Source organism: Sturnus vulgaris, chromosome 28 (assembly GCF_052056855.1).
Source record: "Sturnus vulgaris isolate bStuVul1 chromosome 28, bStuVul1.hap1, whole genome shotgun sequence".
NCBI classification, from domain to species: domain Eukaryota; kingdom Metazoa; phylum Chordata; class Aves; order Passeriformes; family Sturnidae; genus Sturnus; species Sturnus vulgaris.
The window spans coordinates 4,180,497-4,195,394 of NC_142270.1; the positions used below are offsets into that span (position 1 = coordinate 4,180,497).

The 14,898-nt window shown below is 43.8% G+C and overlaps 1 protein-coding gene across 4 annotated transcripts in view; it reads right to left on the reverse strand.

The window, feature by feature from the left end:
• The window catches only part of PPP2R2A (protein phosphatase 2 regulatory subunit Balpha), a 35,994-nt gene extending 21,641 nt beyond the window's left edge, over nucleotides 1-14,353 (reverse strand). Inside the window, exons 1-2 of one of the 4 annotated variants that reach the window (XM_088179830.1) lie at nucleotides 14,311-14,353; nucleotides 10,680-10,754 (exon numbers count right to left, since the gene is read on the reverse strand). In XM_088179830.1, coding sequence (XP_088035956.1) covers nucleotides 10,680-10,754; nucleotides 14,311-14,338 — 103 coding nt within the window. In that variant the 5' untranslated portion in view covers nucleotides 14,339-14,353. Of the gene's footprint in view, nucleotides 1-10,679; nucleotides 10,755-11,258; nucleotides 11,584-13,235; nucleotides 13,439-14,310 lie in introns of those variants that run through there. The other 3 variants (XM_014885173.2, XM_014885172.2, XM_088179831.1) reach the window with 3 other exon arrangements.
• Nucleotides 14,354-14,898: the final 545 nt, after the last annotated feature.

Genomic DNA, 14,898 nt, shown 5'->3' on the forward strand with positions numbered 1-14,898 from the left:
CACTGAGAAAGCTACAGAGCTCTGCAATAGCTTAATTTTCTCTTTTTGCTGAAGCCAATCCAAAACACACAGTGCAGGTTAAAATTTAGTAATAGTGTTATTACAGAAAAATAGAATTCTTTGGCAATGCCTTTCAAAATTAGAACTCTGATTTGGTGTGTATTCCTGCTGTAGATATATTAAAAAAAAACAAAAAAAAAACAAACAACTCCTTAAACTACCCTGCTGTTTCAGACTCTTCTAACACATTCTTTGACCAAAGGATTTCTTTCAGGTGCAAAGCTCAGGCCAGACATTTGGAGCCTTTGAATCTTGGCGTGTAGAATGCAGGAGGCCGGTGTGGCTCACACAATGCACCAAGTGCCTCGTTCTAAGCAAGGCAAATGAAATCAGAAATTCCTTTTGCCCAGCAGAAAGGCAGCGAGGAAGGGCAGGAGGAGGGGCTGCATTTCAGGCAGCCCTGCCGGGGAGCACGGGGCCTGTGAAGGTCACAAACACAACTGAAGTTTCCAGCAGAGATAAATACACAGCTCTGTGGAGGGACTGGAAAATCCAAATTTCTGCTCACTTCCCTCACTCTGATCGCTCACTCACCTATCAGTTCTTTTAAATAAACCTTTAGTGGCACTTGGAACCTAACAGAAAAATCTTCCTTTGCCCAGTTGCCTTTTCTCCCCACCCCCCTGCAAGTGTTTTCCTGTGTTTCTATTCTGGCCCAAGCATACATGCCTCAGCTTCTTTGAAAAAAATCATTATTAAACAGAAACCAATGCGAATTTCTGGCCTGGACTTTGAGATTCCTAACACATGGAATCTTGACAACTCCAAGGCATATTTATAGCACCTCTTAAAATCATATATATAGTCTACTAATCTGAGCAAAATACCAACGTTTATTTTTAAGTGTTTGTTTCAAATAGATCTGGACCTTTTCTGTGGGTTTTGGAAGAGTTGCATAACATATATATAGATATATATATATAATTTGTTTATACAATTGTTATATGTTGTATGTATGCTTTATAGACAGAGTATTTTGGTAGTGTTACTGTCCTGCAAGGATGTCAAAGATCATTACAAAAAAAATTATCAAAGCCTTTGGAACTTTATTTTAGGAAGCACCAGCCAGGTCTCACAAGCAGGGAAGGGTTAAAATGACTCCAAAGAAAACAACCACAGATAACTGAAAGTAATTGTCTCCATTTTCTAGTCTTCCATCAGTCTCCTCATCATCCCCTGGGATAATGACATTTAAATTTAAACTTTTAAGTTGACAAAAAGTAAAAGAGTAATAAGAGCTCTGTAAGAAAATGGACCAAAGACCCTGGTTAGAACAAACACGAATAGAAAGGTGCCAAACGACTTCCAGCTGAATGCAAAATAAAACCCCTGGAAAAAGAATTTCAGTGTATACATAAACATAAATCTATGGGCACAAAGAAAAGCTTCAGAAGGACAGTGAGCAGCAGCAGGGAGGAAATGCAGGATCCAACCCCACCATGGCACTTTTCTACCACTGCCCCTTGCAGCAGCAGAGCTGTGACCTGGTGGCACAGTTGTTGTGCCAATTCACAACCAGCACGATGATGAGCACCCTCCAAAAACAGCAACGAGTTTGGTGCTCCCAGGCTTGGGATGAGCTTCCCCAGGTCACACCAAGCTCCAGGGAGCCAACAGAATATCCAAGGGGGTTTGTTTTGTTTCGAGTGCTCTGTCTCGTCCTGCCCTTCCCTCTGAGGCAGCTCATTACAGTGAGACACAAATGAGCTGGGCTCAGCACAGCACGTGTCCTGCTGCAGGAACACAACCCTGCTGCTCTCCAGAGCACCTCACCACTTCCAGAAGAGTCTGGAATAAAATTAAAGACCCTGGATACTTCTTTAACACACAAACATTAAAAAAGAAAAAAAAAAAAAAAAAGGAGTGTTAAGATTTACTTAAACAAACAAACAAGTAAAACTAAATCAAAACACTGACATGAAACTGTGAGAACTGACTGAGGAAAGGCAGAAGGATTATACAGAAAGTTTTAAACTTCTGGGCAAAAAGCCATTCCTGCTAGCTCCACATTCCAGTAAAAGAGCTTATGAATGTTTCACTATTACCTCTATCAACAGGGACATTTTCTCACTGCTGGGCTACACAGTGAACACTATAAGCTTCAACTTCAACTGCTGTTTGCTCAGATTCATCTGTGAGAAGAAACATCCTCAAATACCAATCTCAGTGCACTGAAGGTAGAGCTTTCATGTGAAAGGCAGACATGAAGCAGCAGGTATCAACTGTAAACATGAGAATATTGAATTGTTCCCAATTCCAGTTTCCCATGTTGCCTTAGAACCATTATCAACTCTCCAAGAGAGGCAATCCATCTTTTCACCTCTTATCCTATTCCTGTAGAACCACCACCTGTCCCACACCACAAACATTTGCTAGGAGTCAGACAAATCAAGTCTGGAGAAGTTGATGTGGAATAAAATAAATCCAAAAGGAGACCATGCCATGCAATTTTCCTTTGGGTTGGTTTCCCCAGGATCACCTGGCTCAGCTGAAGGCACTGCCTGGCAGAGGCAGCAGAAGGGACCATTTATTCCTCTCAGGAACAGCAGCTGCTGAAGTGCCAATAAACCTACAGGCAGGATGGGGTCATTTGAATTCTGTTTCCTCTTCCCACACCTAGGTCACGCTTCAAAACAAGCCAAACTGGGTTATTATTTAAAAATAATCCAAGTTTTTCTTCATTAGCTCCAATATTCCTATATATTATTCCTTATGCAATGCACCAAGAGCAGTATCAGGAAAATCAAGGGTTTGTTATGCAATTCCATTGGAAAATAGCCCAGGAACTCTCAAACAAGTGTCTTTGAGACTCATTATATTTTTATGAAAGCCAAAGCTTTATTTCAGTATGTAGTTCTTGTCCACTGGACCAATTCACTTCCAAGTTATTTGAAAATAAAGCAGGACCTTCAGATTACATTTATAAGCACAAACATAGCTCATGACTTCTCAAATCATCATTTAACAATAGCACAGAGGCCAGCTAAAATCACTGCTTTTAAGGATCAAAGAATGGTCACTGAAATACTTTCTATAGCCATTTTAAAAAAGGGAAAACACAGTTACTGGCATTCAACAAACAAGAATATATTAGAAATTACACTGTATCTTAAATAAGCAACTGTAATATGAAGTCTCAATTACCTAAACTGTTCCTGAATACATGCAATTATCCTTTCTCAGGTTCTCAAAACCAGAGTGCCACACAGCTCTGTTTGGAGCTCACATTATTTATTCCCAGAGCATTAATTTAAGAGCTGCAATTGCAAATGCAAAGGGAAACATTTCCACACACATTGCCTTCTATATATTTGGGAAAATCAATCTTTCTTACAACACAACTCTTTTAAACCCTCTTTTTCCTGACCCTAAAATTTTCTTCCAAAATTAGATGCAAGCAGAACTGCCTCAGGGGCTTCACATGTGACCTAAATATGCTGGTTCTCTTCATGGTGCTATCACTTGTGGATCACTGAGAAGAAAATACATTTTGCTAAAGAATGGCTGACCAAATTAATAACTTCTCCTCCAGTGCCTAACAAAAGAGTGATAAGTTAGAAGAGGAAAGGGAGAAGCTTCCAGCCACTTCTGTTTCTCTCACTGAATTACAGTCATGCAGAGAAGCCTCAAATAATTGTTTTCACTAATATCAGCTCACAGTAGCAGAACCTGATGGTGGTACATGATTTCAAAGAAAAATTAACAACCCAAAACCTTCCAGTCACTAAGAGCCAGGCAAGAGCAGCCTCGTGGAACAACACTGCCTGCTGCCCAGAGCTGTGTCCTGTGTGGGGAGGCAGAAAGTGAGCAACACTGTATTCAATTAAAGAAACCCTGCTATGTAAAATCATTAATAAGTTCTCACACACACAAGGTATCAATACTTCACCTCTTCAGACTCCTTTTTGTTTTCCCCATTTTCAAAGGCATAGAAGAAGGCAATGTCCCATCCATTTCCAGTTTACTGACACATTGACCTCACAAAATGCATGTTGCAAGAGCATATCTGAGCTGTGGGAATATAACAAAGCTGTAATTATAAGTGTTCCACTCAAGTTTAAAGCCCTGAAAACTGTCCTTGCATTGTTATTTTGACTGCAAGATCTAGCACTGCTTCTGGAAAGAGATTGCTCCAAATTGGTTTGGATCAATAAATACTTCCTGTATTTATCTGCTTTCATTTTCATTGGAAAAGGGTAACTGTTGCCTCTGTTCAAATTCACAACCTAAACATCAACCTAAGCCAAGGCTTTTGACTCCTCTCAATCATTTCCTTGAGAGTGCAAACCTCAGTTTCACATGATTACTGAACACTGACTTGTTCTGCTAAACTTTTCACTCCATACTAAAAATACTGTAGACACAGTTCTGGTGCTGCATACTACAGAGCATTGAAAACAGGAAAAAAAGGCCTGAAAAATACCCTTAAGGCAGTTACTAAAACACTTTATATAATGAAATTATTGTGGGAGCACAGTGTTCCCTATAGATGAAAGGACAAATTGCAGCCTTAACTGGGTACCATCAGTAATCAGTTTTTGCTCAAGAGGCACACACAGAGCAGATTTAATTGCATACACACTTTAACAGCAGCTAAAACAAAGGCAGCCTAATTCTACAGCATTTAATGCAAGACAATACATTGGTTTAGGTGAAGATGAAACCCCAAAGAAGGGATTCCTTTTTCAAATCATATTAAGACTGATAAGACACGATAAGAGAAGATTATCATTTGCCAGATTATCTTTAAGTGCTTTACAGTAAAGCAAGCAGTAATAACCCACCTCCCATTCAAGTGGTATTATTTCCTACAACAACTTCAAAGAAACTCAACTGCACTGATATTAACAAGCTCATTTTACAAACAGAGCTGCAAACAACACTGAACAAATCCCATTTCCACAGACTGCTTGTGTGGACACAGCAGAAAAGCCACTTCATGTGTACTATAAAAATTCCAATCACAAAATAATTTTGAAATTGTAACAGTGATTTTATTGCTGGCCTGCAGATAGCACTCGTTCAAAGTATGGATGTTGAACAGCAAAGGTTTAAAGTCCTTTTTAGCAGCTGGTTTTACCCTTCATAGTAGCACAGCACTCAGAGATCAATTAGGGTCTTGCATTGCCTGTACACCAAGTCCTACAGACACCAATCTTCTTCCAGAGTTCCTCCTGTTCCCCTCAGCCACTTGATCACTCTCCACACTCTGCTGGCATAAGCACATGCAGAGCTCTGAGAATCACATCAGGGTTCAATTCAGCCGAAAAATAATCCAGGGGAAAAAACAGGATTTTACCAATTTTTCAGCTGGATCAGCTTCCCCCACAAGTTCCCAGTGCACTTAGGTGAACACCCATGGCAGCAGAGTGGGAAGGAGTGCCTCTTTAAGCAGAAATGCTGCCAAACATGCAGCTGTGGCCTAAATAGGCAAGTCAGGGAGAACAGAAAGGAGGAGGGGGGGAGCAGACAGTACAGCTTGGAACACCCAGCTTTTAACTCTTCCTTCAGCTCTGCATCCATTGGGAGCTTTAGTCTTCATTTCAGCTCTTCCAAAGCACATTCTGTGAAGCTACAGCTACCACAGAAGCCCATTCCTACAGCAGAAATAGCCAAACCAGAAGCATTTAGGTAGCACCTTTAAAATGAAAAGCTAAAATGTTTCACAAAGCTGATGCAGAGCTGTAATCCATCAGCACTGCTGCTGATAGCCTGGCTTGCACTCGTGTGTGCTGTGGAGCCTGATGGCTTGATCACTCTAGCACTGCACTTCCAACACAAAAGTCTTTTTTTATAGCTAATTTTTAATTTAAGACAGATATTCCAAGAACAGCAAAGTCTCACAGAAGGGACAGAAAAAAATCCCTGACTGACAAGCTGAAGTGCCCCAGCTTCCAAACCCATGCAAGAAAGAGAACTGAGTTACTTCTGGGGAGCTGAACAGCCACTGCCTATTTATGTGTCTGCTAAATGCTCTTTGTTTTGGGGGACTGCACACTTTAAATGCACACTCTAGTCCATCCAGAGCAGCAGTTCCTAGAACACAGTAGCCTATTTCTCTCTCTAGATACAGACAGTCATTCTCTGAACAGCTGAAGAGCTCAAACACAGAAACACACTCAGGAATACAGAACAGGACTATAACCGTGGGTCTTTTCTTTCCCCATCTCCAGCATATTTCAAACTACCTCTTAAAAACAAACCTATTACTAGGCCTTGCTCCTTGTAAATGTTACCTCATGAGCACAGAGAACATAACCACAACCCTCAAAAGCCCAAATTAGCTTCCCTCCCACAACTATATCCCAATCTTTCCTCAGCAATATTATTGCAACCTCACTGTCACTCTTTTTCTCTGAGAGTTTTTTTTCTCCTCTCCAATTCCATCAATCCTCATTAAAAAAAAAAAAAAAGCACACAGATTGTGGTAAACTACTTTTTATAGCCATCCTCATTCTTGCCTTCATTTCTCTCTACTCAGAAATAACACTTTTCATGCATTCAAGACAAACTGCCATTGCTGAAGCAACATCAGTCCCCATTCCCCATTGCTGCTCTGCAATTCTGAAACCTGTCAAAAATAATTATCAAACTACATTTGACAGACATAAAACACCTAGAACCAAACACAGAAAGCATTCCTGAACAAGGGAAATGTTCAATTTTGTTTCAATCTTTTACCACACACAAGCCAGGGACAGAATCTTATAATTTTATCTGTTCATCATTTCCAGTCTAAAACAGACACAGCCATGTTTGGCTCTAAGAGGAGACATGAAGCTAATCAAAAATAATTAACAAAGCATCACAGAATGGTCAAGCATTAATAAAGTAATTAGCACCTACAGCAGATATTTAGGTGCTTCTTTCAGAGATAATTTGGGCACGAAATAGTTAAAACAAGATGAGCAGCAATCACTCAGGGTTAAAGCTTAGGACTGAAGTTCCTGGCTCCCAGCCTTGGACCTGGACTATCAGACTTTTACATATCTTTGAATTACACCTGAAAGAACTTTGAGATAGAGCTGCTTGACTATTCTCCTGTTGAGCAATGAAAACAAATTTGACTTCATTTGTTCTGAAGTACAAACTCACTCCATTAAGCAAGTGTGGAGTTTTCAGAGGCTGTTTAAACTCACAATTCTTAGTTGCTACAATGCCACTTTCTGAAGAACAGCAAAAGAGTAAAACCAACAAAACTGCTGCTGAAAATCTTTGTAATCCTTTTCCATAATCATTCCCATAAAGGAAACTGCCACTAAAAAAACACTGGAGTATTTCTGGACAATTAAGTCTCACTTGCACCAAAACTGTGAATGGCACAAAAGAAAGAAATCTGTGCATTACAGACACTTTTGATAACCTGATCACTGAACTGATCACAAACACTGTGTTCTCCATCCCACAAGACTTGTCTAACCCTCTCCACTGCACATGGAACAAGCTGAACACATCTCCAGCAAGATGAATATGAAACTAAGAAGGGAGGAAAATTATTTCAGAAAGGAAGGAAGCACAAACTACAACCACTTTTACCCTCATACTGCTAAATCACTAGAAGGCAAACTTCTGCCATCTATTAAAATTAAAGACCTGAGTTGTATTTCAATTTATAACCTGATTTCTGTGCTTAACTGTGATCTGACACGGCCTGGCCACAGCTTAGAAGCAAGGACAAATTCCAGACATACCAAGGGAAGAGAGGCCAATTCTGCTCCTCACATTCTCAGTGGAAAAGCTTTGCCACAGCAGTGGCCCCAGACACAAGTTCAGTGCCATCTTCCCCAGGCTTTAGTGACAATTTCCCCTCCTTCCCCTTACATGTCACACCCACCCATCACACAGTGCTTGGAAAGCCAGGAAATTAAAAAACTGTCTATCAGAGTTCATGTTTCAGCCACCAAAGCCACCAAATATTGACTTTGTAAAAACCAGCCAGCCTAGTCCAAGTATCTAAAGAATTATAGGTTATACAGGGAAGGCTGGAGGTCCGGTCTGACCTTAAATATACTGGAAACCACATAACAGCATTCTTGACAGGCTTTTAAAAGTTGCTACTGTTACTGTATTAAAAGTGTTACTCTGTTATAAAAGTGTTATTAAAAATGTTATTCTCCATTGCACTGTTTTATAGGCAAAAAACACAGTAGGGAACCACTGGGTTTGTATCCCACTGATTAATGCAATTAAATAATGTGGTTTTCCTGGTTATCACTGCTTTAGCTTAGTTCAAGACAGCTTTCCAATGTAAATATTGCAACACTGAGTTACCCACAGGAGGAAAACAGAAAGTGAAACTCCCAAATCTTTCGCGTTTGTTTTCTTCACTTTGTTTTTAATGAACTTTCAGCATTCCACAACAAACAGCCATTCAAAAAAATCAGATCTCCCCAGCCTTGTAGTCCTGTACACAAATTGGTACTGTGCTCACCACAGGCATGACTGCAGTCCAGACCTGTTCTCTGGCAGACCACAGTGGTTAAAGACTCATTAAAGCTTCAGATTTCCTGAAGCTTTCACCGTGGGGCTGCCCCAAAAAAAGCAGATGGAAAGGCAGGGAATAAAAATTGTCCTCAGACTGCACCTGGACCCACTGTCAAGGCCAGAAGCTGCTGCTCCAGTCAATTGTCCAAGTCATTGAAGTGAACTTAAAAACCAGAAATATTGCTAGGAAATGGAAAAATGCAAGCACCCTGATACATAACACTTCCAGCAGAATTACAGCGAGACACCAGGATGGAGAACAAGAAATCAATATAAACAACTGCCTTCACCAACTTCCAGGATGGATTGTGGGAGCCAAATACACGGGAACAGGAGAGAATTTCAGCTCAACACACGAATTACAAGCAAGTATAACATCAATAATAGTGGGATCTCTCTCTAGGCAGCACAGCTTCATCACACCTTGCACACTTTGTATCTCAAGATTTATCCTGAGTCAGGTATAGCTGATAATGAAACAAAATTTCTCTTCACTCTTTGGGTCACAGAATCAGAAGGTTACACTGTCCATAAAACAAAAAATGGACATTCTTGCAATGTTTTGGAACCCAAGCTGCCTGGCTCGCTGAAACTGAAGCCAGCTAATTCCCTCAAAGGCTTCCTTGAACTCCACCCCAGGATTCCAGCAGTGCTCAGGGCAGCTCCCAGCCTGGCAGGAGGCACAAGGCTGGCAAGGCACCTTTCATAACACTTAAACAACCCTTAAGTGCAACACTTAAAACAGCTCAGCCTGTCCTTCCTTCCTATTTCCTCACTTCTGCATTTCCAGATCACTATTAAGACTACTTTTCTATACCTAGGTATAAGTTCATTACTACTAGAAGCATATCAATGTCTATTTTAATGAAGAATTATTTGCAAGCATCACAACAACAACTTCTTCAATACTTGTACTTAATTAAGGATTTCGTTTGATAGGTAAATAAAACCAACATTACAGAAAAAAATCATACTACATTTAGCAGCACTTTTGAGTTCAAGCTTTAAAATCTACTTCCTGAAGAATTTAAAATTACAATTGTTACAGCTTTTTCATTTCCAAAAACCTTATTTCAACTTGCAAACAGAAGCCTCAGAGCACCGTTTGCCACATGCTGCAGCTAATGGATAAAAACAACTCAGTTATGTTTATATCAATCTTTTCTTTTGGCCTTTGGAAGCTAATCTGAACCACGTGTCAAGCAGGGAAATAATGGAAACTGTAGTTACTGCTTTTCTAAATATAACATAAATCTCACTTGTATGTCAGAGCATTCAAGATATGCAAAAAAAGAAAAAAACCCAGGAATTACATAAGTGACAAGGCCAACTGCCTGCAAAAGAAAACTTTTAACTCATGATCTTACAGGCTGCTTTGGAATTTCTTTGGCCATAAAGTCCTGTTTGCACAAAGTCAGGGCACCTTTCCTCAAGAACAATCACAGAAGTGATTCTCTCCAGCAGAGAGAAGAGCACCATTCCTCCAACCACCCCAAATCCGAGGGAAAAAAAAAAAAAAAAACAAAAAATAAAAAACCAGTTCAGTTTTTGCAGTGAAGTTCAAAGGCAGCCATCTTAGTGTAACATGACACTTGTCACTGCCAGCTTGGAAAAGTTTTAGACAATTCCCAGTATTAGTTCAAACCCAAACCTGCTCTTTCCATACTAAGCAGGCATGCACAAATATTCAGATTTCTTCCTCCTTTTGTTAATAGGAGCTGGAAAGATTGGGACAATTACTTTATCTAGTACTTAGATCTTCAAAGAGTATGAATATTAATTCTCACAACACCTCCTTGTGGAATGCAACTATCACATTCCCCATTTTGCAGATTAAGAAAAAACCCAAATCAAAAGCCAAAGAATCAGAAAAATCTTCACAATCATAGAAAACAACTGCAGAAAAAATAAGTTAGGAAGCCTAACTTTTTTACAAGAGTGCTGAATGGTACTTTCAAACCACACTTTAAAGCTGAATCTGGATATGGGGATGCACATGAAATGTCCATTTGCTTTGCTCAACGTGCACACACAGCAGCACTGGGATATTTCACTGACTGCATCCACATCTCCCTACCTAAGGAATGGTTAAAAAGTCAGAAAACAGTAAAAAAAAAAAAAAATATCGCTCTTACCTTCTGCTACATCATCATCTACAGCGCCTTTCACCTGAGAAAAACACCACTGAATGTCATTTCCTCCTCCAGCTCCTAAAAAAATGAAAACAATTCAATAAAAACGAGCCCCCCCCAGAGCAGCAGTGCAAGCACACAATGGTTCCAGATTGCACATTTCAGAGCCCGTGTACGCCCACTTCCTCAGCAGCGCTGAGGCACAATCACACACCACCCTCCCCACCTTTTTCCTTTGGATATTGTTTTTGTCAGCCTTCAATGCAGCGTTTGTCAAAAACAGGGAAGCACAAGCAGTGTAAAAGCTTCACTCGCCCAAAGCTCGCTGGACTAAGCACCATTAACCACGAATTTAAAATTCAAGTGCACGTTTCATACAAAGCTTTTTCTTACTTGAGCAGTCAGAACCCTCTAAAAACACACACACACACTAACAACTTAAATATAAACTATCAGAGCTGTGCATTTTTAGAAAATTTCAATCTCCCATCCAACACAAACCAAGCACACAATTCATTTCCTCCTTTCACAAACCCACTGTGCTCACCCTACGCACTCAAGGCTAAAGAAAAAGAATTTTACCACAATTTTAGAGTCTCTTCGCAGAAGTAATGAAAGCAATTATCAGCCTGAAAAAAAAAAAGCAGCAAATCCGAGCAAAAAAGCAAACAAGAAATCGGAGGGGAACAAGTTCTACTACCATAGAAAACGGATCGGAGAGAAAACTTCAGGAACATTACTGCCTCGGTGGAAGGCAGTGATTCATTTAAACCCTGCCACCAAAACACACACCAAAAATCACCACCCATTTCTTTTGCATTTCATTCTGAGCAAATCACTGCAGGGCTGAGGACATACAGGAAGAGACAGAAATGGGCTTGCCTCGGTTGGTTGGTTGTTGTTTTTTTTTCCCCCCCCCCCTCTTTTTTTTTTTTTTTTCCTTCCCAAAAGCCACTGTCAAAATGGAACTTTTCCTGCACACAACTCAAACCGGCTGAGCAACAGATGGCATTTACACATTAATCCCGAGCTCTGGTAGGGCTTTGGGGATAACAAAGAATACAGGAGGAGACTCTTCCCAAGTTAAGGGGGGGGGGGCAAAAAAACTCAGAGAAGGAAATCAGAAGCCTGGAAAAGAATCTTTCCAGAAAAGATGAAGCGCCTCGAATGAGAAGTCCTGGAACAGAGTAGAGTTTCCATTTTTCACTTGCTTTAAATTCTTTCCTGAAGGATTACAGACATCCAAGCTGCATAACCTGAGAAGGTGAAGGCAAGCAACAGCACCCACTTATGCAGATGGCAAAATGCTTTCCCCCCTCCACCATTCCCCAAAAATCCTACAACCCATTTTCTTTCCTCTCTTCAACTTCATTTGCCATTCAGCAGCTAGCACCACAGAAGCACTTAAAGGCAACAGCTTGGAGAAAATCACTGCTCCTGCTACTTCAAGTCCTCTTTTCCATACAATTCACTTGAACCAAGTTGGCACTTTTCCCCCCCACGACCAAAACGGCAAGAAGAGGGAGGAGCATGTGCATATGGTGTAGGGGGGGAAAGGCAAAGCACAAGCCTCACAAAGCCTCCCATGCTTTGCTCCTCCACATGCAAAGCACTGAAAAGACAATTCATGTGCAGAGGAGGGGGATGAATAAATTTCCAAATGAAGAAATCGCAAGGAAAAGTAAGAGGGAAGAGATCCGTTCTGCACGCACACTCCCGAGCCTACCAACAGCACTTCGGGATGCGAAATGGGGAGCAAGCAGTGGAAGGAATGGGAAAGAAAACACAGCGAGACCTGTGCTGTTTAATTACGCCCTGTGCCAAATTTTACTGGCATTTGCAGATGCTCAGAGGCTGCTCCCTACAGAAGGGTGCGACTGCAATCTGGACACCGCCTGCACCTGGAACCTCTCCATGCACGGCAGCGCTTCTGAGAAATAACCACAAGCACCGACCCCAAAGCCTCAAGGGGGAAACTCTTCACCAGAGCGTGTAGTGACAGGACAAGGGGGAACGCGTTCAAACTGAAAGAGTAGCGTGAGCTGGGGTTTTGGGCAGGAATTCTTCCCCGTGAGGGTGGGCAGGCCCTGGCACAGGTTGCCCACGGCAGCTGTGGCTGCCCCTGGATCCCTGCGAGTGTCCAAGGCCAGGCTGGATAGGGCTTGGAGCAGCCTGGGACAGGGGAAGGTGTCCCTGCCCATGGCAGGGGGTGGAACTGGATAGGTTTTAAGGTCCCTTCCCACCCAAATCATTCCATGATTCTACGAAAAGGCAGCAGACCCACCCTGCCTGCAAGCTCCTCAACTCCAAAACACACCACTTCCCCCTCCACCTTGCTTCTTCCATGCTTTTTTTTTTTTTTCTTCCCGAGATCGGAGGGAAGGAAGGGTGGGTGGGAGCAAAGCACGAATTCCCACAAGAGAGAATTTAAAAAAAAAACCAACAAAACCACCCCACAACCAGAAAGGCGCAAGCGAGTCGGAATAGGAGAGGCGGCCGGGAGGCAGCGGGGAAGAGCCCCCGAGCCACGCCGGGGCAGGGGGGGCAGGCTGCCCTTACCTGCCATATTGTGCTGGCGATAGCGGCCGCGGCGGGTCGGGCGGAGCGGGTGGCGCGGGCGGGGCGGGCGGCGCGGGGCGGGCGGCGGCGGCGGGCGGCGATGGCGGCGGATGGAGGAGGCGGCGGCGGCGGCGCGGCCGCGGCGGGGCTGGGGCGGCCCCGCTCCGGCCCCCCCGGCGGTGAGCGTCCAAAATGGCGCCGGCAGAGCTGGGGGTGACGTCAGCGCGGGGCGGGAACCAGCCGCCCTCAGGAGGGAGGGCGGCGCCGCCATGTCCCTGCCCAGCCCCTGTCCGCCCTCATGGCGGGGGTGCTGCCCCTCGGCTCGGCATCGATCGGCCTCCCTCAGCCCAGCCCTAAGGGGCTAAGCTGCCGCCCCTTAGCCCGGCATCGACCACCCCCGCCATGGCGGGGCAACGGACCCGCGCTCAACTCGGCCCCTTCCCGCCCTCATGGAGGGGTTGCCGCCCCTCAAGCCGGCATCTATCGGCCGCCTTCATGGCGGGGCTGCTGCCCCTCAGCTCGGCCCCTGCCCGCCCTCATGGCGGGGTTGCCGCCCCTCAGGCCGGCATCGATCGGCCGCCCTTATGGCGGGGCTTCGTCCCTCAGCTCGGCCTCTACCCCCGCTGTCATGGAGGGGCTACCGGGCATCCTCACGGGCCCGGCCTGGCCCGCTCTCAGGCCTTCCGCGCTCCGGTTTTGCCACTCGCTGCCCCCGGGCTCCCCTGCAGGAAAATCTTCCTTTGCTGACCCCTTTCCCTGCAGGCTCGCCCTTCATGAAGTCGAATATCCTGAGTTGGGACACGCCAGGATCATGGATCCAGCTCCTGGCCCTTCACAGACACCCCAAAATCCCACCCTGGGCATCCCTGGGAGCGTTGTTCCAATGGCAGCCTTGGGGCCGTGCCCATGACCTGGGGTGCCTGCTCAGTGCCCCACCACCCTCTGGGGAAACAACATTTCCCTGATAAATCCCTTTACATCTCTCAGAGCATCCCTCCCCCTCACTGGTCCTTTTGTTTTGGGTTTTTTTTCCTTGCCCCTTCTGCCATTTCCCCGTGCAGCAGCCACACATAACCTGTTTGCTTGCGCATTTTCCACCCCATGGGATGCTTTCCACAATGTCCAGGGCTCGGTCTCTGATTTCACTCCGTTCTCATTGCTATTCCCTGCATACACCAGCCATGCTCCTGAGCCATTTTTAGCCTCCATCCACCTTTCACACTGACAGCCAGCAAGATCCACAAAGAAAGGCTTTCAGCTGAGCCCAGCTTGGCTCAGCTCCTGCTGGCTCGGGGAGGATGGAGGCTCCTTTTTAGCTTGCTGGGTCCCAGTTACAGCCTCAGCTGTAGTTAACTACAGCACTGGGATAATTGATTCAGTACAATCTATTTAAGATCTTGTGAAAGTCATCGGTTTCCCTTCACAGATGTTTGTGCAAACATTTTCTTCTCGGGCTGGGTAGATCTTGCTAATCCAGATTTCACTCCGAGATTCATGAGCTCATCCTGCAAACCCAGCACTGCCACAAACTCGAAATGTGACTTGGAACAAGTCTCCAAAACCATCCCATATACTGATTTTTGCATTTCCAGCTCTAAACTTCTAAGAGGCTGCTTTTATAAGCTAAAAGGCCATTGAATTGCTGGTAAAGTCCAGCACAAAA